A 23,285-nucleotide genomic window follows, 5' to 3' on the forward strand; every position below is an offset into this window, starting at 1 on the left:
TGTTGCTATGGCAATAAAAAGGCTTACATCAGTGACCTACACCCTTCTCATCACCCGGGTGGAGCTGTAACACAAGCCCTGATGATGTCATGCATTACATTACGTGTGTGTGTGGTTAATGTGCATGTGAGATTTTATTTCAGTAACATGTCTGTGCTTTAGTTGGTGTACAAAGAGATTCCATGGAAAACAATTAGTATGAAAAAAGTGGAATTTGAGTCATTAAAAACATTTTATTATGTGTGAGATGAGCTTTTACTTTGAAAAGTGTGAGAGGAGACATTAATCAAGCAGCTTCGCTGCAGCTGAGTGTTTTAAAAGCTTTAGATGGTACGTTTCCTCGGCCTTCGAAGTCTGTGGCGAATCTCAGCCCATCACAGTGGCTGAGGTTACAGAAAGCTCCTCAGAGCTAGCACAGAAACAACGCCTCAGCTTTCTTTCACTCCTGTGTAGACGGAACTAACACGAGTAAATTAACCAGCCGCAGTTTAACAGATGATTCGTGTTGGGAGTGCTGGGGGCGGCTCCACAGTGGTTTACTCGCTCGCCCAGCGTGTGGAACTGCAGATCTGATGTGCCGTTCGGTCACAGGCTGGGGAGCGAAGGATAAAGTGCAAGTTCACGCAGATCACATGACAGCAGAGAGTCTGCAGAGCTTCAGCCCGGAGGAAGGTGGCGTTCCACTTTCGCCTAATCGCTCATTTCCTGTCGGCGTCTGCAGGCCGACCCCGCCCTCGTAGCGCTGCCTCAGGGTGTGCGCACGATGCATTCACAGCGTTTATATTTACACACACCCACAAAAAAGACATTTACACACCACTCAAACTCATTTCCCATGATGCCGAGCAACTTAGACTCCATCCACCACCAAGAACATCCCGGGATTTGAACCGGCAACTTCAACAAACCTCAGAGACACACACACACACACACACTCTGCAGATGTCAGGTTAGTGTGCAGCCTGAAAACATCTGGAGGCCTTACAGTGAACATTTCATTTAATAGGAATGTGTGTGTGTGTGTGTGTGTGTGTGTGTGTGTGTGTGTGTGTGTGTGTGTGTGTGTGTGTGTGTGTGTGTGAGAGAGAGAGGAACGCCTTTGGCTACATGGAAATCAAATTAAATGGAGTCCTGCTGAAGGTCAGTGCAAAATGCATGAGTGTGTGTGTGTGTGTGTGTGTGTGTGTGTGTGTGGGGGGGGGGGGGGGGGGTATTTCGTCTCAAACTGTTACATGGAACACACACACACACACACACACACACACACACACACAATGAATGGTCATGACGTTAATCACAGCCTCTCAAACACTAACCTGTTGTATTCTGCTACGTCTACGGTGGCCCTGAAAGCTCAAACACAGCAGCTACACAAAAGCAGGAGGTGGTTTCAGAGTCTTCCTCATTACACCAACTTTGAGCAGCTCTTCCTCATGTTTTAGCTCCAGAGAGGAAGATGAAGGGCACTGAGCTGCTCCTCCTCTTCCTCTCCGAGGTGCATTTAAGTGGAATAAATGGGAAAAGCCTCCATTTAACATGAAAGGAAAACCAACAATGAATAAAAAGCTCAACTTTTATCTGCAGCGAAGACAAAAACAGCTCATCTGTGACTCTGTTACTAAAACTAAATTAGCCTTAAATTTTCTCACTAAGGAATGAAAACGATCCTTTAAACTTGAAAGCGTCAGTGCTTTGACTTATTATGACCAATAATTAACGTGGTGAGATCTTTCCCTCTCCTGTGCTGGGCCAAGTCACTCGCTTGCATTAATTCACACCCATGTGAGCCATGAAAACGACGTCTCAAAGCGACGCTGCAGGTTAACGGACTAAGCTAGTGCTCAGCAGTGCTCTGATTGGACGAGCTGAGCAGATTTCCCCTCTGTCGCTCGCTCAGCCGTGCTGAGGTTTTGTACGAGCTCTGCAACTCTGACACTGTCGGGGCTGAAAACCCGTTCGTAGCCACTTTTTCTTCTTCGTTGGTCTCTGCAGACAGCGCAGCTGGCGTCAGTCCTTTAACCTGCTCTCTGCTGCTCGCCTCCTCACCTTTCCGCCGTCTCATCAGACGCCTGTGAAACCAATTAGCCGGCAGAGAAACTGCAGCGTGACAGATCAGAGCAGAAGCTCAAAATCAGATGTTTTACGTTTACGCACTTTTATTTTTCCGTCTCCTCGTCTATCAGGAATAAACTGACGAGCTTTTTGGAAGCACAGAAATGGAAAATATTGCTGCTGCACATCAGCGCAGGCTCTTCATAAACGCTCCTCTCCACATACTTTATTCATGAGATCTCAGCTTGTGCGTTTTTCCTTTTTAATCTTGGATGGAAATTTACTTCGACATTTATGAGCCGAGCAGCTTTGGCTTCTGTCACCTTTTAAAAACTTCATTTCAGATCCCAACAAATCCCGGAGCCTCGGGAGGAAGTGAAGGACCAACCGAACCGAGATTAGAAGAAGGCAGAGACGCTTTAATCCAAACATCTTTCATCACACCGAGTTTCATGTGTGTTTGACCCCCGCTGGGGTCAGACTGCTCCATGTAAGCCCCCCCACCCCCACAAGTAAAATCCGTATATGAATATGGAATCACAGCTTTGATGCTCGGGTTCGATCACACTCGAGCGTCGCACTGAAACTAAAGCTCGGGTCTGTCTGCTTTACAGATGCTCTTATATAAACGTCTGTTTTCAGTTAATGATTTTTGCATCTGTCATGTGAAGATAAAGAATCTGGTTATTGTGAGGACTTCCTGTTCCTGCTCTCAGGATTCACATGGCAACAGTTTAAAACCTGAGGTTTTAAATCGAAACATTTCTCTACGCAGACGTCACTTTAGTAAGACGTCACTTTCAAAGCGTTACATTAACCGTAGACGTTGCATGTAGATTACTATCAGTAATCTTTAAACAATAAACTAAAAGCTATGAAAGACTTTAAAATGTTTACAACACGTAAAGATTTTATAAAGACTTTAAACTTAAGAACAAGATTTTACTTAAAAAGAAATTTAAAATACTTTTTTTTAAAATACAATCATTATTTTAAAAACTAAAAGCTTTAATTATAAAATAAAGTTTCTGTAAATTCTTAAAAGTTTAATGTGCATTTAAAAGTTGCACTTTAGTAAAAGTTTTCCAAAAATTCTACAAGCTCGGTTTAAAGAGATTTCCTTAGACGACATCGTTTGAAAATTGGATTTAAAAGACTTTGTAGACTTTCTAGTAGACTTTTAATTACCCGCTTTACTTAGTGTTAAACTGCACATAATCTTAAAAAGATGTTTTACATTCAATAGAAAATTCAAGAGCTTTCAGTTTATGTTAAACATTATAAAACCTGAATTTTAAGAACTTTTATTCAACACGTTCATTTGAAAAACTTTAAAATCTCTACTTTACATTGACTAAAAGATTTGAAACTTTAAAGCTGCACACAAACATTTTATTTTCAACGCTTTATGCTCTTAAATCAAAACTGGAATTATTCAGTTTTTTTGTTTTTATAAACACATTTAAATACATTAAAGTATTTCACATTGAATAAATCTTTCTCTAAGTTTGCATTAATGAGACGTTCTAATAAACCCACAGTCCTCACTTTACATCAACTAAACGCTTTGATTTTTTTTTTATGCAAACAGCTTCACCTGACTTCTGTGTTGCAGCTCCACCTCCACCTGCTCCGTGTCTGCAGGTGAGACTGCGCCCGTGTGCAGCACAGCGAACGCTCCGAAGCGTCCGACTAAATTAAACCAGACTTTTAGACCCAAGCTTTAAAATCTGCGGCGTCGTGGTGAAGGTGAGCGCCGCTCTCACAGACTTTCTATACTTAGTTGAAGCTTCGCCGCTGGGAAACAGACCCTCCTCCTCCTCCTCCCTCTGTCCAACTGCTCCACTTCCTATCTGCGGGACACTTTCCAGAACATTCCTGCGTCCCTCCTCGTTCTCCTCTGCTTTCAGTTTTTACAGCTGGTATGTTTAATTCCTGTCCTCCTTCATCATCATCACCTACTCCCATCCCCACTGCCAATCACGTCACTTCATTTTAACTCGGTCCACTTTATTTTAGTAATCTGATTACTTGTTCTCGCCTTGTTTCCTGCTGAGGTCACGCAGCATTAGCTTTAACTATGAACACAAACACGGTGTGTCGCGTTTGACGCCGCTCGCCTCACCACCTCCTGTTCTCCTCCCCCTCGTTCTCCTCCCTCAGGACCACCTCCCTCCTGGTTTTCATGCAGCTCCCTCCTCTCCCACGCATCCTTCCTCACAGCATCAAAATCGAGTTTTCTCCACACCCATCTGAAACTCTATCAGCTTCAAGTTTAAGCCTCAGAGTCGTGAATCTCTGACACTGCACTGCTTCAGTGAAGAAGGTGCAGTTTAAGCTCTTAAGGAGAAGCAGAAAAATGCAAGGTAAGAAGGAAGGATAAGAAGGAAAGGATGCATACAGGTAAGTGTGGTGAAGACAGAGAGGAAGGATGACTGGCCTCGTTTCCTAAAATAAAGCTCACCTCTTTGCTCTTAAAGGAACCTAGTTTCATCGATACTCCTGCTGCTCTGCACTACAGCAGATCAGCTGAGCATTAAAGGATGTGGGCAGATTTATGATGCATGGATCTGCACCAACCAAAGAGCAGATTTGAACTCTAAGCTTTGGACAGCATGTCACTGCTGATGTTTGGCGCTGTAATGCAGAACAGGAAGGAGGCCTCTGCGTTTCCTCGTTACATCCAAACCAGCAAATCAACCTTATGACCAATCCCAGAAACACGTCGACATTTAAAAAGACGCCGTGCGTGCCGTTTCCACGTTTCCCATAAACGCACCTCCTTCATCTCGTCACGCGCTTCCTCGCCATCTTTGGAATGAAACATCCTGCGATGGAGGTCGTTACTTCTTTTTAAAGGGCCAACGACTTTGGCAAAATTCAGACCAAACATCAGCCAGATTTCATATTTCCTGAATACAAAGAGTTGATATTTCTGAGCTTTTTACAGAGAAACACATCCTGAATTCAATGAATCGGACTTTTCTGATATTATGAATGTCTCTGGGAGGAAACGAGTGACACGGCATAAAATATTCAACAAACTGAAATCGTCTGAACAGCAGGAGACGATCAAACATGCTGCAAATAATCTGCCATAAACACGATTCCTAATGATCCCCGTCTGTAAACATTCACCCACTCAGGACCAAAATCCTGACCAAACACCTCGTTCTCCTGCATTTATGCTTCAGATTCAGATCACATGACCGCAGGCTCCTCCTCCTTCATCTGGCGACAATGAAGTCAGAGCGGCGTCCCTCTGTCCTTGCTATGCAAACAACCCGACGTCTGAGACGCACTCTGTCAACTCCGTTCTGCACTAACGAAGACAGAAACACTCGGATCTGTTTACAGGAAGGAGCTCGGAGAAGAAACGACAGCAGGAGGGACGGAGGCCACAAAACGTGACGATTCAGACCAAAGGCGGTCTGAGGCGGACGCGTTCGACCGCACGAATAACAGCGGCTTAAGTGAAGTTATCAAAAGTGCACATTAAGAAGTGAGAAATGCTTTTGTGGACAGTTTCCTATGAGTTTATGGTTCAATGTGAATCCAACAGACGTTTACTTTATAAAGTCTGATCCAAATCTAAAGGCATGTTTAAAGCCATCGTGTACTCCAGTCTCAGCTGCTGGTTCATGATGATGAACACAAAGTTTTCCACATTTAACCAGAACGTCTACGTCAGCATCATCATGCACGGGTTCAAAACCCTGAGACGATCACAGGTCAGCAAGTCGAGGAAACGGGAAAATGTTTGAATACAAAAACCAGGCCTCAAACTAAAAGCTCCAGGATTGGAAACTGTTTCGTTTCCTTTGCTTAAACATGAAAAGAGGTTTTTGTTTGGTGAGCAGAGACAACAGGAGGACGCACAGACCGCTCGGGCTCACATCGGCGCTCTGACACAACGGCAAAGACAAACAGGAAGTGCTGTGCATTCAAAGACAAAGTCAACACAAACCTGCTGAACTCACCACCGGTGCCTCCATTCATGAATACGACTGAGCCAAACATTTAAAGGAAGTTCTGCTGACGCCACCTCGTAGCGTTTTCGCTTCGCCTGTTATGCAGTTGTGCTCCTACAACGCAGCGAGCTGAAGACACAACTGTTTAATATTGATGGAGCTGGAAGCGTGGGAGTCGGACGCTGCAGCAGAGCTGATGACTTACAGCTCGGATCCCCCCGCCGCGTGACGCCGAAACCCACATCATCACCGCCGCCCACACTGCCTCAGAGGCATCAGCGGAGGAGCCAAAACGCACCCAGAAGCATCGTCGGATCTCCATCAGGAGCATCGATCCACTGAAAGTGTCCCTGCAGACCGTTAAAACATCCAAACGGATCGAACCAAGAAACAAACCAAGCGAGGACTTCCCCTCGTTACCAGCTTCACTTCATTTAAAGGTCTCAGAGCCACCTGAGCTCTGACCACGAGGACGCGGCAGAACCTGCTTTCACCACCACTTTCTTTCTATCCCATGTAGGGCTGCCACAAACGACTATTTTGATAGTCGACTAATCAGATCATCATCCATTGGACGTAAAAGTACAGCTTATTGCACCAGCAGCATCTGCTCTTATATAACTATCATTAGCTTACAGCTTTAAGTGTTTCAGGTCTGTGCTAACTAAAAATAAAGACAAGATGATAGTTTATTAAATTTTAATGAAATTTGCAGATTGTTTCGGTGAAGTTTAATAAACTCCTTGCTATCTAAAATATAAAAGGACACCGGAGTAAACTCTCGAGCATCTCACACTTCTGATAATCAGCTGTCTGCTTGACGTTTATTCAGCTGTGTAAAAACTATAACTTTAATCTCAGACAAACTGATTTACTCAGGAACAAATAAAATACTAAAAAAAAGCCAAACAATAACATTTTCAAGTTATCTAAGTGACTCATATATCATGTTTAACCTGAGCAGCGAAAGACGGCGGTGGGGTTGAAAACGATCTGCCGGGAGTCCGGTGTTCTCACGGCGCTAGTGAGCCTAGCCCCCGGCTAGCTATCGAGCTAGTGGGTAACAGACGTCTCCGAAAACGTCGGAGCGCTTTTGAAAATATGCGATGTCCTGATAAACTGAGCCGATATTTGAGGTTTACACAGCTACATTCTCCCTGAAAATATGTTAAACGTTTATTTTGTGACCCAGAAAGAATAATAAGAGTAACATTAAAACTAACTAGCTGCCGCCATTGTTGGAAACTGAGCTGGGCTGCGCTATGAATTCTGGGACACAGCTTCTTCTTCTTCGGGGTTTAACGGCAGCTGGCATCCTTGTACATGCAGTGCTGCCATCTTCTGTTTCAGTCCGTTATTACACTCTTAAATCCTGCCACTTATTCCTGCGTCTTTTGGGATCACAAACCTTCAAACGACGCGTCGACTATTAAATCAGTCGACGATTTTGATAGTCGACTAATCGTGGCAGCCCTATTCCCATCACCTTTTACCTTTTTCACTCACACAAAGCGCACGATCAGCTGTGGGGCTGTGTCTGAGCTGAGGGTGGTGTCTGGGTCGAGCACACAGGCAGAACAGAAGCATCACAAAAACTGGCTAAAAATGAGAGATTCTTAATATACAGAAACAAATTCAGTCACTTAAAAGTTAAAAATCAGGGATCGGCTTGTTTATTCGCTCACTTATGAGGCTTTTAGTTGGAAACCAGCCAGGCGGCCCAAACTAGACCGGCCCAGCAGGGTACACCAACCTTAGACCGGCGGATTTTTATCATATACGCAGAAACATTTCTCAAACTTCACAATGGGCAAAATTTCCATAACGAAAAAAGCAAAATTACAAAAATTTAGTTCACATTAAAAGTCTGTTTAACTGTTCCCATCACAGCTGAACTCTGCTTGTCTTCATGTCCTGTTCATATCAAACATGACCAAAGTCCCTAATAATGAGCTGAGCCTGCTTAAGCTCTCAGTTTCACCGTTTTTTTGGGGTTTTTTCCCCCCCATTCTTGGCTCTGTGTGACATCACAGAGACAGGATATGCCTAATATGGCTCTCCCAGACAAAGAAGCCCCACCTCCTCTGCTGTTCAAATCAAGAGGCAGCCAATCAGGAGAGTTTGTGTAAAGGGAAAAATCAGTGCTAAAATGGCTTTAAGTGCAAGATAAAGTAGGATTATTCTGAACTGACACTCATGCAAAGCTGGTCTAACACAATATAAAACGTGGAGAGAATACTCTGGTGAATCGTCTTTATAAAAAGTACATTTACTATAAACTTGTCAGATTTTTAAGTGGTTTAAATGTTACATTTTGATCATAGGCGGTCCTCCAGGATCCCCACACCCCCCGTGGTATTTTAAAGGGAGTAAAATAAAACTGGTCATCCTCAGTGGAAGTCATCCAAACATCTATCAGTTTCCTTTTGCTTATCCAGAGCCGGGTCACAAGCCCAGCAGGGCGTTCCAGAGGAAGGTTTTCCAGCTGAGGAAGGGATCTGGGAAATGTTGGCACTAGAACTGACTGGAGGAAATCACGTCAGTGTGAAATATGCTTTTCCTCGAGCATCGGTTAACTGTGAGGATTACGATCTTACTTACACGCCAGAAAGGAAAACTCTGGCTGCGTGATTCAACATTTTTTTTAGTTCATGTTTGAATCTTTTAAAAGATTTTAGGGTTGGAGATTAACTTTTTACTGCCAACACGGCGGCGTCCTTGAGCCTCCCAGTGGGAACAAAGTATGAAAAGCAATAATTTTTATCCCTGAAACAGCAGATTTAGGCTGAAAAGGTGCAAATCTCCATCTCTGGTTTCACTGCAGCTCTTTGTTAAAGCAGCAGCAGCCTGACAACTGCTCCACACCTCACTGTGATATTATAAAGGCTCCGGTCAACAAGTTGCCAAATGTTTCCCAGCTGCTGCATCAGAGAAATGAGGAGATAGGTGGGGGAGGATGAAGATAAGGGTGAGGAGAAGCAGGGGAGGAGGAGGAGAAAGCAGGGTGAGGAGAAGCAGTGAGGACAGATCAGGGAACGAAAAGATTAGGAGGAGAGAAAGCAGCACTCGGCCTGTATCTGATTACATAATTGCTTCAAACAGGGTCTGCGCAAACAGCAGCAGTCCACGCAGAAACACCTCCACGTCCCCGAACTTCATTTAAGCCCGCAACGTTAGAAACACGTCACACTCCTGCACAGAAACAGCAGAAATATCTGCAGACATCTGAATTATTAAGACGCAACGATGAGCTGTGAGGGGAGAGCAGCGGCGCTGGGCGGGACAGAGGGACGGAGTACAGAGAAGGTCACTCCAGAGAAGCTGTGGGAACGTCCTGCTGTTTGTTTGCTCTGAGGTCGACCACGCCTGCACCACCATCATCATCATCCATCAGGAGAGCGGGGACAAACAAACCCTCCATCAGCTCCGACTGAGCCGTGAGAGCTGCAGACTTTCACCAAAACAACAACCACCTCCTCCTCCACCAGCAGCAGCAGCTCCTGCGCACCATGCACAAGTTCAACGCCACGATGGAGAACATGGCGGGGGGAGGGGGGCGCACAGACACACGGGGAGAAGACGTCGCTGCCCGGCTCGTCTTTGCACCAACAGCCCGCAGCTGTGGAGGTTAACCCGAGAGAGGCAGACCGGGGCTGCACTCACCTGGAGACCGACGGAAGCGCAGTGGAGTCCCGCTCGGAGCGAAGGACGGACGGGCTGCTGAGAGCTCGGAGCACGAAGAGCGCAGAAGCACAGTCCTGAAATCCACCAATCCTCCTCCTCCTCCTCTTCCTCCTCCCCCCGCCCTCCGCTTCAGCCCGGCCGGGACTGCAGCGCACGGTGCGCTCGGTTCAATCACCGGGACACCCCGCCGGGGCACTGACCCTGCTTTATGACGATTATTATAACGTCATCCGCAGCAGTCTCATAAATATTACTAAGCAAACTAAAGTAATTACACTGACAGATCCCCACCGCCTACACTCACTGTGTTCATGTACGATCAAATCAAACCGCACAGCGCTTTATACTGTACGGTAACCCCCGAAAACCACACTCGGCCCTGTGAGCAGGCACTTGGCGATAGTGGGAAGAAAAAACTCTCTTTTAACAGGAAGAAACCTCCGACAGAAGCAGGCTCAGGGAGGGGCGAGACAAATTTAATAACACATTTTCTGTCTGTTTATTCTGCCATGTTGAATTTGAGATTGACTTTACTGGATAATTTTAATATTGCTTCCTTTTGCATCTATTTTATTTGAGCTTTGTTTTTAATTTAAGATATATATTAAGTATTAAGTAAGATAGAAAACAATTTTTAAAAGCCAGGTAAATATATGGTTCAAAAAGCTTTTCTTGAATGTTCAGACTCCTCAGTTTCCCTGAGATAACTAATAAAAATATATATTTCACCCCATGTGCCAGTTACACTCACAGACAGCTGGATTTGAACCCAGGACCTTTGTGCTAACCGCTGTGCCACCATGCTGCTATCATTTTAATGTAACTGTTGTCTTTAATGGAAGCGACACACCTCGTGTTGTCAGGTGACTGAATGTGGAACAAATGAAAGTTTCATTAAAACTCTTCATAAATAGAAACATAATTTCCATCCTTTCCTCTCGAATTCAAAAATACTTTTGTTTTCTTCACTATTTTTGTCTCTTTTTTTGTCTTTTTTAACATTTGTGTCAGACTGTTTTTATCATTTATCATTTTAGATGGTGTAGAAAACATTAAAAGTTTACCACCAGTGTATGCAAATTGTCTTTTATGTAACTCATACATTACAAATTACCATACAGCCTTATATAGGTTAAAAATATGACTAAACAGTAAACAAAACTCAGGTACATGTTGCATGACAAATGTTTATGCGACAGATCAGTTATAATTTGTACAGTCGGTGTGTAAATATTCAGACTTCTAAAACAGTTAATTTGTGATTTGTTTTTTCATTTAATGCCTTTTTGACTGGATTTAACTTGATTTTACACATTTTCTGCATCATAAAACCAAAACATTCAGTCTTTTCTTCCATCACTGGTAAACATTTACATTTTTCATTAACTGTATAGTTACTTTGTATGCATACACATAGACAGATTAAATTAATAATAAAAGATTTTGATGTAAAATAATAATTTGTGTGTGTTTACAATCAAAAACAGGACTGTCCTCGGAGACCAGCCTGATGTCAGTGCGCCCCAGGGCAGCTGTGGCTACAACGTAGCTGCCATCACCAGTGTGTGAATGTGTGTGTGACTGAATGTAGTGTGAAGTGCTTTGGGGTCCTTAGGGACTGAGTAAAGCGCTATACAAATACAGGCCATTTACCATTTACCATGACGTCCTCTGCAGTGGACAAAAAAACTTATCGATACTTTTTCCTGCAGTTCTCCGGAGGCTGTATCCTCCTCATCAAAGTGACAGTGCATGTTTAGGCTCCAGGTTACAGCACCAGAACGTCTCCGCCCGTCTGTGCTGCGGTTGAGTTTATAAGAAGCGCCCCTATCTCCCAAAGTAAGAGTGAGGGGCGGAGAGTCAGGCAGGGAGGAGGGAGAGGAGGGAGAGTCTGCAGAGACTGAGTGATGCCAAAATGCAAAAAGTTGGAGGTGTAACATCACTGAGCAGCAAAATATGAAAGATGCAGTTAGAAATACTCAGCTGAGCCTCCCGTTGGGCTCAGTCTGGGTGACCCTGATCTTATCTCCATCATCTACCCCCCACATCCTCCCTGTGTGTCCAGCAGAAACAGACCTCAGGCTCTGTGTCCTGGCAGCACTGGTCATAATAAACCTCCCACTCGATGAATCATTAGATCAGAGCTCCATTTGTCCACTGACTCTGTAAATCACCCTGCAGGAGAAAGATAACTTCAAGCTTTTTATTCAGTGACTGTGAGCTCAGGACACAGAAAGAGGAGCTTTAAAAGGGAAACATGAAAGTCATATAACTCTTCCACTGATTGATGTTCACGTCAAACATGACCATAGTTTCTAATGATGACGCCACTGCAGGTAACAGAAGTCCCAGTGAGCTCAGGCTGATGAAACTCTCAGGTCATCACAGTGTTTTCTGCTCTTAGATCTGAGGGGATAAAAGCCCCGCCCACCTGCTTTTCAAACGTTCTTTTTAAGAGGGGCAGTCAATCAAAAGAAAGGAAGCTTAAAGGGGAGGAGCTAAAACGTAGAATAAGCTCCACACGTATGATTTTGGACTGAGTCATGCAAAGCTGCTCTGGGAGAGTAAAGCATGAAGCCGGACGGGACTCGTGATCCCTAACAGTTTGTTTTGTGCTGATTACGAGACAATAAGTAAAGATGCCTCATCCTCAGTGTGTTACAGTGGGCTCTTTGGTGGGTGTCACTCATTTTGGACACCACACTATTTCTCTTTGTGATTCTTAATTATCTCATTGTTTCTACTTGCCTTACAAGAGGAAAAACTCCCACCAACAGCTGCAAGCAGCAAAGATCAAACCTGGGTTTCAGTGTTTAGATACTCTATCCAGGGAGCTTGTCATTTATCCACACAGAGCTTTTCCAGTTCTCTTGAGAAATGAGTAAAATAACTTCTTGTTACTCATTTCTGCAGAACAAGACGTCCAGTTCAGAGACTTAAAGGAACTGAGCTAAAGTCTAACAGGTAGTCACGAGCTACAGCTGCCTGTCAGGGTTAATCACCCCTGTGCAGTGGTTATGAAGTGGGAAACGCTGTAAACATGTTTATTTCTGGGAGTCTGTTGGGACGGATTCACGTTGGAGTGGACATCAGAGAAAATGAGCCTTGGAGCCCTCTGCTGCAGTCCTCGCTGTGCACATTTTCAATCCATCTGTGGATCTTTTGTGTCTCTTTATAGATGTTTTTTGCCTTTGTGGTCATCTGACACATCGGTTTATAGAGCGAGAGGCCACATCACAGGTTCCTCAAGCAGCAGCACACACAGTGTTTGGTCTCGTTTACAGATGTCTACACTAAACTCCTGCAGTCTCAAGGTCTACAACTCAAACTGGCCCTAACAAAGATATGAACACAACAGGCTGCTCACTGTGTGTGTGTGTGTGTGTGTGTGTGTGTGTGTGTGTGTGTGTGTGTGTGTGTGTGTGTGTGTGTGTGTGTGTGGGATTATCACTCAGATACCAGACACCGTGTAGAAATGTCTAACAGACCACAGCCATATTTGAGGAGAAGGTCAGAGGTCGTGGAGGTAATTCCCCGTCGTGCAGCAGCTGCTGCAGAGCTCTGAAGTCACTCCCTGTTTTCTGCCTGCTGCTCATTCACTTCCTGTCGTTACATCTGAGTGGATAAACTCTCATTTATTCCATCAGTGATATCATGGACAGGCGACACAAGATTAATTCCATGAAAAAGAAACGAGTTACATCACAGCTTAATCTACTGAGAAAAGTAACTTCTTAGAGAAATTTCACAGTCCCAGAAAGAAGCGTCCTTTGCTTTTATCTCACGTTTACATCCAGATGAACTGTTTAACATGGGAGTCTATGGGGACTGACTCACTGCTGATGCCTCCAGTGGACACCAGAGGAACTGCAGATCAGAGTCAGTTACTTCATTTCAAGCTGTGAGTCAGCTGGCTGCAAAAACATGTTTGTGCCTCGTCGTTGGTCGACAGCGTGACGGTAAAACCGTGTCTGATGGTCACAACTAGGTCGCTGATTGGCTGTTTGTTTCCTGCCTCCCTGAGGAGAACAGAAGATGCTGTTTGTGCGAAATGTCAGCATTTCTTTCACTGCAAAGTTGCACTCAACTTCAACATGTTGCTTAGTAACAGCTGGCTGTCAGCACCCACTCAGGTGTGTGTGTGTGTGTGTGTGTGTGTGTGTGTGTGTGTGTGTGTGTGTGTGTGTGTGTGTGATGAATAGCACCGAGTGTGTGGGCAGTTTGAGTGCTGGGCAGATTTAAAGGGAGAAGATGGATAAACAAAGCCGAGGAAAGGAGAAGAGGAGAGGATACACGAGAGAAAGAAGGCGAGGAGACGACTTTTCTTTCTTTCTCTTTGCAGACAGAGTGGCGTTTCCATGGTGAACACTATGGGATGCCAAGCTGGTTGCTGGGAGAGGAAGAGGAGGAGGAAGAGCAGGTCAAGGCTGGTGGATTTTTTCCAGCATTTCCACAGAGACTGAAGAGTGTGGGTGGGCTGGCCCTCTCTCTCTCGCTCTCATGGCACGTCACTGAGTGTGGGGGCGGCTGTGTTATTATTTGTTGTAGCAGGAAGAATGAGAGAAGGTTGGAGGTGGGTGGAGGAGGACAGCTGCTGCAGATGTCAGGTCCACGGGGACCTGACATCTGCCTGTGGTCTCAGTCGTGACAGGGAGGTGACTCAAGTCCACTGCTGATGTCCAGGACTTGTTTTTAGGAACTCGGGATCTGTAGCTCCTCTGAGCTGCTGACGGTGCAAAGCAGATTTGACATCACTTCAGCATGTGCTGCCGTTCATCGGGGCATAAACTGGCCGTGAACAGCCAAGGTCTTCGACCAGCTCACACTGAGTGTTTGACAGAGTCACGGTTAGTCGATGACAGGTGTGTCTGGGCGACACGGTACCTTCATCACGCCTGTTAAACCCGTCGTGTCACATGTGGGCCAGGAAACGCTCAAAAGTACAGATGCTTATCTGAATTATCTTTATTTTCAGTGGTCACCAAACATAATGACAGCAGCGTCTTTGAATTCAGGGTTTTTGAGCACCACATCTCTGCTCTCTGCTCTAACGTGTATGAGATGTGCATGACTGTAGCTAGGTGTGCTTAACAAAGTGTTTACATGTGCACAGGCTCTGAGGAGAATTAAGATCCTCATAAAACACGAACACCTCCTCCTCTCTAATCTCCAATTGTCTTTATTGTGTGTGTTTGTGTGTAAGGTCTCAGGGCAGGTTGGCATGACAACAAGCGTCCACGTCCAACAGTGTATCCATGGAGATTTGCTCTCTAAGCACACACACGCACAGCGTGGTGTGCGTCTGTAACTGCAGATATTTCCTGATGAACGCAGCCTTTAAAGGACCATTCAGCTGTTTTTATTTTCACATCTCGCTGGCTCTGATTGGCCGTTGCTGCGGTGACGGCTGCTCTGGGGCTCCCACTGCCTCAGGGGATTGTTGCTGCCGATCCGGGAGCCTCTCGCTGTGATTTAATTGGATCAGATGGCAGGTAATCGTATCAGGTGATGTGCTGTTATGTAATGACATCACTGCAGGGGCGTGTTTGTTTACATCACGCAGTGGTGTACGATGCAAATCCATTAATAACACACGTCTCACAAACCCTTTTGCGTCTTAGTTTAAAGGCCTTCGATCGTAGCCTGAAACTTTATCTTAGCCCGTGTGGAAACCGCTCAACGCAACTTAATGTAGAGGCCACAGTCGATAATGAACGTCATCGAGAAGTAAAGACGATGGAAGATATTTAATTCATACAAATCAGGCTTTGATGGTTCCAGTGTTTTTAGGTGCTTGCTGTACAGATGGAGACACAAAGCCAACATCCAACTTATTAAAAACTATAAATAAATTCTCAGTCACCCTCTGAATAAACCAGCAGCAGTGGTTTCATGACGTCCAAAGTCTTCATTCATTGAATCTGTAGGAGCATCGTTGACCTCTGACCTCTTCCAGGGGACGGTGGAGAAGCTGTTTGCAGGATCTTTGCTTCACTGGTCAGAAGCGAGTCTTGAAGCCGGAGAGCTCCAGCTTGTCGATCGACCTCTGGTTGGTGAAGGAGGCTCTGGTGATCCGGCTGGTGGGACTTCCTTCTTTGCTCAGCCACACCTTCCTGTAAAGGACCCAATGAGAAAGAAGAGAGTGCAGTTCAGGTTTATGGTACACGGGTCTAAGTCCTACACGCACTGCAGACAGAAAAGAGACTTTTGTTTTTACTGTGACGGCCGATGATCACAGCTTAGTGGTGGGTCATCGGTCACGGACGACTCTTCTGTGGTTGCTGCCTAAAGATTTCAAACATTCTTACTTAAACTTGCCAAAGATTCCCTGAGGTTCGTGACATTTTTACATTTCCTTCAGGATCAGTCTGGTTGAGACCTGCATCAACCAATAAAAGATTATTTATGTCTGCAGACACTTATATTGAGCTTTGATAGCAGCATCAACACCACTGTCCAGAAAGAAAAAGGCATCATGGCGATTCAGTGAGAAAAAAACAAGAAGAGGAAGAACTGGGGTGGAGTTGGGCTGCAAAGTGGCTTGCAGAGCAACTGTGAGCTGCTTACAGCAGCTTCTACAGCGTGTCCTACAGGCAGATATGGAATGGCTTTCACAGAGACGGCAGCTGATGGTGACTTGCTGCCAGAGTTCAGTCGGTCCACAGAAAGCTCTTCATTCAAGTCCAGTAAAAACTGGAACTAGTCGTGGATCCAGTTGCTTTTAATCACCACAGACTCTGATGTAATATGTACACTTGGGTTTTAAGGGGTATTTATTATTTTCTTCTTTTTTTTGGGTTGTATGGAAGCCCCAAACGCAATTTCATTGTTCTTGACAATGACAATAAATAAATAAATAAATAAATAAATAATAAAGTAAAACTGTCTGCCTTTCAGAGCTGCTGTTAGGTTCACTGCACTAACCGACCGTCCGAGAAGGCTGAGCTCTGGTTTTGCTGAGTGAAGTTTTAGGATTTTATTTGGTTCTTACTGAGCACTGATTGGCTGACTTCAGTGTCTGTGTGATGCTCCTATATACAGTCTATGGATGGCACCTGGTAACTACTGCAGCTACTCTTAGCTGGTAACTTAGCACGCCAACCTCTCGTCCAAATACGGTCACGTCCGGCTCCAAACACCAACATGCTGACGGCCAAAACCATAAAGTTGTGAGTTCAAAATGCAGAGTCCTGAAACCGATGTTCCTGACCTCACTGCTCGAGGGACATAAACGTTCAAAACCAGAAAAGAAGGCCCCACCAGCCGACTGGGGGTCAGGCCTGCATCTGGACGACCAAAGGCATGATGGGTAAATAAAAACATTCCTCTGGTTTTACATAACGCTGGGAGTTTGCTGTGCAGCAGCTCTCTGAGCGTTTGGTCGAGTGCAGGCGTGTGTAGATTAGAGGAGATTGCAGGGGATCAGGGTCACGTCCATGTAGCTGCACCGACTGAAGGCGGGCCAAAGAGAGCGGGCGAGCGAGCATGAGAACAAGAGTGGGGATGGGGAGAGAGAGAGAGAGAGTGGCTGTCCTAGTTTTGCTTTATTGCCAAACTCTGTCTACAGTGGACCGATCTGCTCCATGACCCACTACTCTACTGTCCACACACACACACACACACACACACACACACACACACACACACACACACACACACACACACACACAGCTTAACACTAATTCTCCAGCAGCTGGATGTTTGCTGGTTTCTAATCTGCTGCCATTTCTCTCTGATCCGCTCATGCACAGCTGCACTTCGACACTCGCGAGGACTCCATCTATGTCAAAAGCTCCGCCCTAAGCAAGATATTTCCAGTTATTACATCATAAGTGCATCGTTTCTGTCAGCACTGACCCTGTGCACGACCACCCAAAGGTCTCATGCAGCGAGTTATTACAGTTTAGCTTTTACTCTAAGTTTATTTTTTATCACTTTCACTGTTAGTTTAGGTCTTGGTGTTTGTCGGGGATCTGTGATCTCTCTAACAGGTAACATAGTGAAGGTGTTTGACTCACACTCATCAGACGTCCTCAATCTTGATATGCAAATACACAAAGCCTCATCAGACCAGCTGTGCAGCCAGCTGTGCTGCAGTTTACCACACGGAGAGACTAAAAATGGTTCCATTAAGTTGTGTTTCTCCCCCCAAAATCTAATCATTATTATAATCATTAATGCCATGAAGTGTTGAATTAGGACCCAACTTGCAAGAAGATGGAGGTAAAAGGAAAACTAATCCCGTGATGCAAGAACACGATGACCAGCGATGAGGGGATGACAGCGCTGCATGTACACAGGAGCAATCAGGGGAAGTGGACACAGCTGGGAAACCAAGGCACAGGTGATAATAATCACAGAACATGAGCCAGGAGGGCAGGTACGGCTACACACGAGAGATAAATGATTCCTGAAATCAGACGTGAGAAGCAATAACGAAACATGGAGAGGCAGACGTGCAGGAGGAAGAGACAGGAAGTTAGAACTCAAGACTGAAAACTGGAGAAGAAGCGGCACACGACGTGGTGCGGCGTCTGGCTGACATCAGGTTTTTCTTTAAACATTTTCCTTGTGGTGAAGCCTCAAGTGGAGTCGCAGGTGTAGTCCTTTCTGCTGCTCCGCCCCTGGGTGGAGTTTCTCCCTTTGAGCTGTCCTGCACTGGCCTGTTAATCAGCTGTGTGGAAGCTGCAACTCTTCTCTGCCAGAGCATCGTTGCTGCGACCGCACTCACCTGCATGCGCTCTTTTATTTGATTGTTTTTGAAATGACACAAATATTATCACTTCTGCTTCAGTGACCCCAGATCTGTTTCATCGTCTAGGTTTGGTCTTTAGTTTATGTTGGCTACAGTGACCTTGTCCTCATGTACGGTATATTCCACACAATGCTAACAGGAAGTCAGCAGCACACACTGTTGCTGATCCGAGCCAAATAACTCTCTTTACAGGTTTGTGACAAAACCACAACATGTTCATCGACCTGATTATAACCAATGTAAGGAGACCTGGAAGGGTTTTACAGCGCCTATAAGTTAAATGTATTTTTCTAACGACAGGTAGCCTTGAATACAACGAATGACTCCCTAATGTGGGTCTATTCTGCTTTTCCTTATTTCCTGTCAAACATCTGTTACAGTGGAAGTTTCTGATAATGAGCTCCGTGAACGTGCTGTAACCTCAGGCTGAAGCTCAGGCTGCTTTTCCCCACTGTTGGGTCTGTGGTTGCGCGTTAGGCAGCTCCTCTCGTGTAATTAAACTTTTTATTGCCAACTTAAGATACGACACCTTCCCGGCTCTCTTGGTCACTTCTAACAGTTTGAGGAATTTCTATGTGGAAAAACGTGGAGCAGACTTTCCAGTGTCCACAAACACCACCAAGCTCCTGGCTCCCAGGACACACACCCCGACACACACTCCACAAGCTAAACTAAGACATACTTTCTACAGTAACAGCCAACATGTGGGTGGGAGCCGCGGGTTTGCTCCTTTAAATCAGTGCCACATTTGCCCCAGCAACATATTTTGATTACACATAAATTTTCCATTCATTTGGATTAAATCCCATATTTCCCACAACTAACGCTGATATCCAGTGTTTTAATTCAGCAAACTGCAAAGCGTTTGTAGTTTAACGTCAGGATTTTCCCGCCTCTCTCTTTGTTTCCATTCCTTCACTTTCATCAGCTCGGCTCTGGAAATTTTTCTGCTCCCAGAGGAATAAATAGAAACCACCCACTGCTTCACCTCCCACCGCCAGCCTTCGCTCTCCATACTCCACACAGCCTAACATTTGCATTGCTCTCCTTTCCTCATCTTTCCTTATTTCCCTCCTGTTCCTCCTGCACGCCTGGAGGAACAGCTGGATCCCGTTTCACAGGCCTGGCAGGAAGTGAGGTCGTGGTGAAAGTGGAGTCGACAGGAAGGACGTGAAAGCAAGTGTGTTAACATGGAAATAATAGTCGATATACAACGGAGAGAAGCTGTGTGTGTGTGAACTGTATTAACCCTGACCCTTTACAGTCTTATTGACTGTTAGATGTGCTTTTGTTGTAATACAGCCAATCACAGTTCCTCATGTGTGTAACCAGCCTGTAAACACATTTAATGCCTGCAGTTGCTTCTGTGTTCAGACTGAAGCGTCCAGCTCCTAAAATTTATGCTGAAGCTTGAAATGAAATCTGTTTTTGTGCCATTTCTTCCTCTGGGGACCCCGCCCGCCTGGCCCTGCAAGGAGCGTGTGTGTGTGTGTGTGTGTGTGTGTGTGATGTCAAGGAGCATCAGCAGATCCCTTGAGGTGGTGATGTCATCTAAATCGGACGTCCCCACCCAGTGACATCACTCCCCCCGGACAGGATGGGACGTTCAAAACAAACTGAGCCCGGCTTCAGTTCCAGATCTGATACCATTACGCTGCATTCACTGACAGCTGGGAACTCAGAGTTTCTAGTGTTCAACTGGAAAAACAAAGGCAGAAACATCACCAAAGGGAGCAGATATAAATCCTGTAGCTCTGCTTGAAGAACCCGCAGTGTGGTCGCAAGTATTTAATATTTAACAATTCACCTGCATGAGAACAAGAACTCTTTAAACTGCTCATAAATCTCCTGAACCAAAGCGTCGGTGCCTGCAGATCTGCTGCCGCGACAGAACAGACCTGAAGCAGGTAACCGTTGTGTTGTGAAGGCAAAGGTCGCCATCTAGTGGCTGAAAAAGAGTATCACCGCAGCACTTTGCAGTGAGAGTTGCACCAGCCTGCTGTGGCGTGTCAGTGTGCACTCACATCTCCTCCACCATGTCAGCCGGACCCTGCACCTGTCCCACCACCGTCCCTTTGTAGGTGTTCTTCACCCAGCCGACCAGCCCGAGCCGCAGACCCTCCTTCTCTGTGTACTGGTGACGGGAAGAAAGGAGTTAATAAAATCCTTCAACCTGGATGTTAAACAAAGATTGATGTGGGACATAAAAACATTAAGTCAATAAAATAATGTATTAAAAAAATTGTATATACTTAATGTCTGTTTTGTGTGTTGGATAATCCTTCTAGTTTATTGGTTTATCTCCACAGAGGAACGATATGCAGCATGCTTTTAGTCATAAAGAAGGGGCAGCCAATAAAAACAGCTGGTTAGAGTTGACATAAAGGGGGAGGAGCTAAAGCAGGTTGTTTTATTTCAATGCTTTCACTGGGATTTTTTCCCCCCACTGTAGCCTGATGAGTTTTGTGAAATCCACACCTGATCGTGTCGCCAGTTGTGTAAATTAATATGCGAAGTGTCACGGTCATGGATCAATGGTCACGACAGCATATTTATGGTGAAAAAACTGACCTCACAGCCGCTTGTTAGTCAGCGGACTGCTTTCAGTTACTGTGCAAACGTAAGGCTGGACACCTGCAGTCAGCTGAGACTGAAGAAGTCACCTGTATGATGACGTAATGCTTCTCCCACTGAAAACGTCCAGATGAACAGAATCAGCTTGCTGGGATTTCCTTACCTGGATGATCGAGACACCGTTTACATGTGTGCAAAAGGCCAAGATGCATAGAAAAAGCTACGTTTCTGTGCAGACTGAGCCTCGAACTGAGCTGTGGGTTTGGTGAGGATGGGATTTGGTTTTTGGAAGCAGCAGGAGGTGATCGCAGCAAAAAGAGAGCTCAAAGGAAAACTCACCATTCGGAAGCAGACGCCTGTCAAAGTAAGAAGGAGAGAAAAGAAAGTCTGAATTAGTAGCTGCTATTTTTTAATAGCTTGTTTCCAAAAGTCACATTTGTGTTTTGTGCATTTTCTTGTTTACACAGCCTAACAGAGGTGGTCTGTTTGGGCTTTTGTGAAGTTGGTGGCATTCATGAGGCTCTAAGAAGTGAAAGTGAGGCCAGCCCAGCTTGTTCCTAAATTAAGCAGCAGTGGATCGTTTTACAGGCTCTCAGAGGCCAACAGGTCTAAGAAGCAGAGGAAGAAAAGGGAGTTAAACATACAGACCCTGGACGTGACCGAAGATTTCAAAGTCCACCGACACCAGATTGCTTCCGGCTGAGTCATCAGCAGACATCCTGAGAGACTCGAGCTCAGAAATGTCCCTTTAACAGAAGAGCTCTGCAGCGTCTCCGTCCGCCTCCTCACCACATGGTCATGTCGTCCTCCTGAGCTTTTTAAAGGAAAATCTCACCACCAGCTGAGGAGCTCATGGAACATGTAGTCCATTAAAAACTACAAACAGTAATGATGGGCAGGTGTCCTCCTGTAAACTGATCAGATCCTTTGAAATCAGCAGTGACAACACCTGCCTGGTGTTTGGTACTTAGGGGACACGACTGAGAAGATGAAGGCTGCACAGAGGGTCATTAACTCCACTCTGAACGTCACTGGCCTCTCCCACCCCTGGAGGCCATCGCCATAATGGACTGTTAACAACCACTATCCCCCCACATCTCACCCCTGCCCACGCACCTCACCAATCTGAGCCACGGTCTCAGTAACCCTCATCACTCAGGACACTCACACACAGACTCTATTCAGACCAAGTCCTTTCTTGGTCTACACACCTTTGGAACGGGAGTCGTAGGTTTGACTCCCAATAGGCTAGACCCTCCACGCTAACCAAGCCCACCTCGGACATCAGCGAGAGACATAAATATGAAGCCATACCAGCTCAGACGTTGCCCGAGGTCTGTGTCAGGTGTTGAGGAACCAGGACGCCCTGATGAGAAGTGGGCTACTGGAACAAGACGGCATCGGTGGGCAAGAGATGAAAACAGGGCGCTGGTGGATGTTACTACACCAGTAACCCCAGTGGAAGGGTCAACATGTCAACTGGCTTCTGCATTTTGCCAGTGAGGACAGAGAAAGAGATCTGACATCACATTTAAGCATTTAAGCAGCAAAAATCCAGTTTAGGAATGTGAGTCAGTTCAGACTCACATTCATAGAAAACAGCAGCTCGTCAGTCCTGCTCCTGAAGGACGCTGATCCCAACTGGAGCCAGGGGGTCCGAATGTGCCGGCACATCCAGTGCAAAGAGCACGGCACAACACACAACACACACATGTGTGCGCTTGTCTTGACACTCGCTGACATGATGCATTCTGATTCTCTCACAACCAACGCAAACGTGTCCTTACTGTCCAAAAAGTCCTCACATCAGTGTTCCTACAAAGACCGATGGAACAGTACGCACACACAGTCAGCTCGCGACCTCGGACATCATCAGGGGAACGCAGAGGTCATCATCCTACACATGACCTTTAACCCCCTAAAATACAGATTTATGTCAGACAAAGATGAAACTCTAGCAGTTTAACACTAACATTTACATCTCATTAATTTAACGAGTGTTCGCGGCAAACAGTCGTTATCCTGTCTTCCTTCTCTCACCCCAACCAATCACAGCAGATGGCCCCGCCCCTCCCTGAGCCTGGTTCTGCCGGAGGTTTCTTCCTGTTAAAAGGGAGTTTTTCCTTCCCACTGTCACCAAAGTGCTGCTCATAGGGGGCAGAGATAGTGTCTGTCTCCTGAATCCAAACTGGAAGCTGGTTCCACAGAAGAGGGGCCTGAAAACTGAAGGCTCTGCCTCCCATTCTACT

At 45.6% G+C, this 23,285-nt stretch overlaps 2 protein-coding genes across 4 annotated transcripts in view; both read right to left on the minus strand.

Moving 5' to 3' along the window:
* The window catches only part of LOC146655170 (spectrin beta chain, non-erythrocytic 1), a 101,245-nt gene extending 91,405 nt beyond the window's left edge, over positions 1–9,840 (minus strand). Inside the window, exon 1 of one of the 2 annotated variants that reach the window (XM_085428154.1) lies at positions 9,687–9,840. The gene's annotated coding sequence lies outside the window, so the exon portion shown is untranslated. The remainder of the gene's footprint in view (positions 1–9,686) is intronic. The other variant, XM_085428155.1, reaches the window with a different exon arrangement.
* Positions 9,841–15,189: 5,349 nt separating this feature from the next.
* Positions 15,190–21,929, minus strand: LOC146655171 (acylphosphatase-2-like). Of its 2 annotated transcripts, none has more exons than XM_085427579.1 (4): positions 21,681–21,929; positions 21,376–21,392; positions 20,487–20,596; positions 15,190–15,820 (listed from the first exon to the last, which is right to left on the minus strand). In XM_085427579.1, the coding sequence occupies exons 1-4, from the start codon at positions 21,742–21,744 to the stop codon at positions 15,706–15,708; spliced, it is 306 nt and encodes a 101-aa protein (XP_085283705.1). In that variant the 5' UTR covers positions 21,745–21,929; the 3' UTR covers positions 15,190–15,705. The 2 variants fall into 2 exon arrangements, with proteins under 2 accessions (XP_085283705.1, XP_085283704.1); XM_085427578.1 differs by having other exon boundaries at positions 15,193–15,820; positions 21,685–21,867.
* Between the last annotated feature and the right edge of the window lie 1,356 nt (positions 21,930–23,285).

The sequence above is a fragment of the Rhamphochromis longiceps genome, linkage group LG13, assembly GCF_057381845.1.
Source record: "Rhamphochromis longiceps isolate RC_006_pf linkage group LG13, R_longiceps_female_GT1.1, whole genome shotgun sequence".
Lineage (NCBI taxonomy): Eukaryota > Metazoa > Chordata > Actinopteri > Cichliformes > Cichlidae > Rhamphochromis > Rhamphochromis longiceps.